The sequence below is a fragment of the Carex rostrata genome, chromosome 8 (assembly GCF_964058835.1).
Source record: "Carex rostrata chromosome 8, lpCarRost1.2, whole genome shotgun sequence".
NCBI classification, from domain to species: domain Eukaryota; kingdom Viridiplantae; phylum Streptophyta; class Magnoliopsida; order Poales; family Cyperaceae; genus Carex; species Carex rostrata.
This window is the reverse complement of record NC_135925.1, coordinates 3,199,211-3,201,841: the sequence shown is the minus strand read 5'-3', so window position 1 is coordinate 3,201,841 and position 2,631 is coordinate 3,199,211. Positions and strand designations below refer to the sequence as shown.

Here is a 2,631-nt window from a genome sequence, read left to right as displayed (position 1 = left end):
ATAAAAATTATTTTAATTATAATGACCCTCCCCAATTTAGAATTTTTTGGCTGTCAGGTTTATTTAGTTTTCAACTGAACCAACAAAATATGTATTAAATGATTCGATTGATCGGTTTAAATAATTTGTTCGGTTGAATTTTGAATTATTTTGATTTTGTATATTTTATTCAGTTAAATTTTTTTCACCTCACTATAACCGAACAAATTAAAATTACTTTATTTTTTATATTTAATTAGGTTTAATCTATCTTATTACGGTTGGATTGATATAAAATATATTTGTGTATATATTGAGTTTTGAATTTTTATGTTTTCAAATTTAATTTCTCTTATTTCAATTCAACCAAAAAAATCAAAATTAATTTAACCAGTTGGTTCGATTAAGTTTAAAAAAACCAAATAAAATCATAATTGAAAATCCTTTAATTTGATTTTAACAAAACCGACCATTTAAACACCATAGTCAGAGATACCACACGCCACAGAAAACTCCAACCCGCTCTAGAAATAGGATTGATACATATACAAAGCCAAACCCAGCCTTCCACCAAGTCAGAAAGTCAAAATTTTTATTTCTTGGTCACCAGACCCTGTCCTTCTTCTCTTCTACGAATTGCAATTTTACATCCACCCAAAACCACGCCGTGTATCACCTCTCATACCCTCCCCTCCCCTCCCCTCCTTGAAGAACAATAAAAAAGATCTCAAATTTGTAACTTACGGAGAGAAACATGATGAGATGATCAAAGAAGGTGATAGTGTAAGCGATGAAGTGCAAGGCGCATCCTTACGCTAACAAGGTGGGCGTGTGTGCCCCATGTCTCCGTGAGCGCCTCGTTGCGCTTGCTGCCTCCCAAAACGAAGCATCTTCTCCATCCCCACCTCCTCCTCCTGCCTCTGACTACTTCCCCCGATCTGTTTCCCCTTACATCTCCTGCCATCGCCGCTCCGACGCCTCCTCAGCTGGACGCCGACAACACCACCACCCGTCGCTGCTGTTCTTCCGCACCCCGCAAGTTGGCCCCTCTGCCCCCCTTGAGGAAGGCTCTATTAACTTTGATAGGAAGAAAAGCAAAAAGTTCTCGCTCATTACCTCCTTGTTTGGTCATCACCATTCGCGATCTGGGAAGAATTCTGAAGCTTCTGTGATGGATTCTTCTACCAAATCGAAGACTGGATCCTGGATTTCATCGCTGGTGCACAAGAAAAGGCGGAGCAAGGCGAGAGAGGTCGAATCACCCGCAAGGAAGAATTGGTGCGATCTGGATCAAGAGCGCGGGCTTTCTCCTGACAGGAATTATGATTCGCTAGACAGCACTAGTTGTGTTTCCGATTCGCCATGGAGACCGGCGCCTTCGCCTATGCGACGGGGTGGGGGGCAAAGGCGGCGGCATGGCACATCGGGATTTGCGGTTTGTCTGAGCCCACTTGTCAGGCCGAGCCCTGCTCATAGAAGGTGTCAAGCAGCTGAGACTGGGTTTTCTGGAGATCTCAAGTCTCCGGCGCACCACCGCCACGTGGCAGCAGGTGGTCCCCCGGTGGGACCCTCCCTTTGTCATAATCGGTCTAGGAAGATCGCTGACATTGGTAGGCTCCGGTGAGATCATTTTTTTTCTTCTTTCTTTTTTGGGGGAAAATTACAACATTCTACGGTTGTGATTTTACGGGTTTGATGATATTCCTCTGTGGCGCATTTCCGTTGCTTAACATGTGACGAGTTACTGATCAATTCTCGGTTATTATTATGAAGTTATGATTTACATTTAATTATGCGGGATTTTGATTTAGTGACTCGCCACACCTTTTGGCTGCGCTGTGATTGCCTTAGGGAACTTTTAGATTGGCTGGATCATATAGGTGGATTTAAATTTTCTTTTTATTAATAACAAATTAATAGTTTATGTACATTGTACAGAAAGGGGTTGGAGTGAGGGGGTCATGTGTGAATTAAATGCGAATTTATTGGATCTGAGAAGATTGAAATTTTGTAATGGATTCTATAGCTATCATTTTGGTCAGAGCTGAACGCTCCACATGCTTTGGTGGGTATATTTATGGCATACATATTTTTAATTTTGTGAATAAGTTTCCTTCTATTATCTATCTTTTCGTATCTATTATTTTGTTGATAGAGACTTAAATTGCAAAAATAGAAAATCCTTGCAGTAATTTTCGCCTGATTTAATTTGCACGCTAATTTTGCTTCCCATATTTTGGGAGTATTGGCAAATAAGATTGAAAATTTTATATGACTTAGCATGACAAAGATATGGTTGAAATGGTCTTGTGAGTGTTACAATTTTTGTATTTTAATGGAGTTATTTGAGTTTGCATCTTGACGAATTCCATGCATTAAATTCTACCAAAGAAAAAATTGTCCAAGTTGGAAAAAAAGAGAAGGTAGAACTTAATGCAACGAAACTTCAATAACTATCTGAATTTAAGTATACGTGTTCGAGATGTATTTTATAAAAAAAAATGCGCATGTATGTTCATGCGTTCTCATACGTTCAGGTTTGTTCATCGTTCATCGATCATATAATTCTTATAATAAACGCAGAATTTAGCTAGCTGATTACTAAATGCTTGTTAAAAAATTAATATTATATTGCCAAAAAATTTCAGCATC

General features: G+C 39.0%; 1 protein-coding gene across 1 annotated transcript; it reads left to right on the top strand.

Annotated features, from left to right (window-relative positions):
• Positions 1-549: 549 nt before the first annotated feature.
• LOC144558461 (uncharacterized) lies at positions 550-2,105 on the top strand. The gene has a single exon (XM_078307301.1). It carries the CDS (start codon positions 770-772, stop codon positions 1,601-1,603), a length of 834 nt encoding a protein of 277 aa, XP_078163427.1. The 5' UTR covers positions 550-769; the 3' UTR covers positions 1,604-2,105.
• The last annotated feature ends 526 nt before the right edge of the window (positions 2,106-2,631 follow it).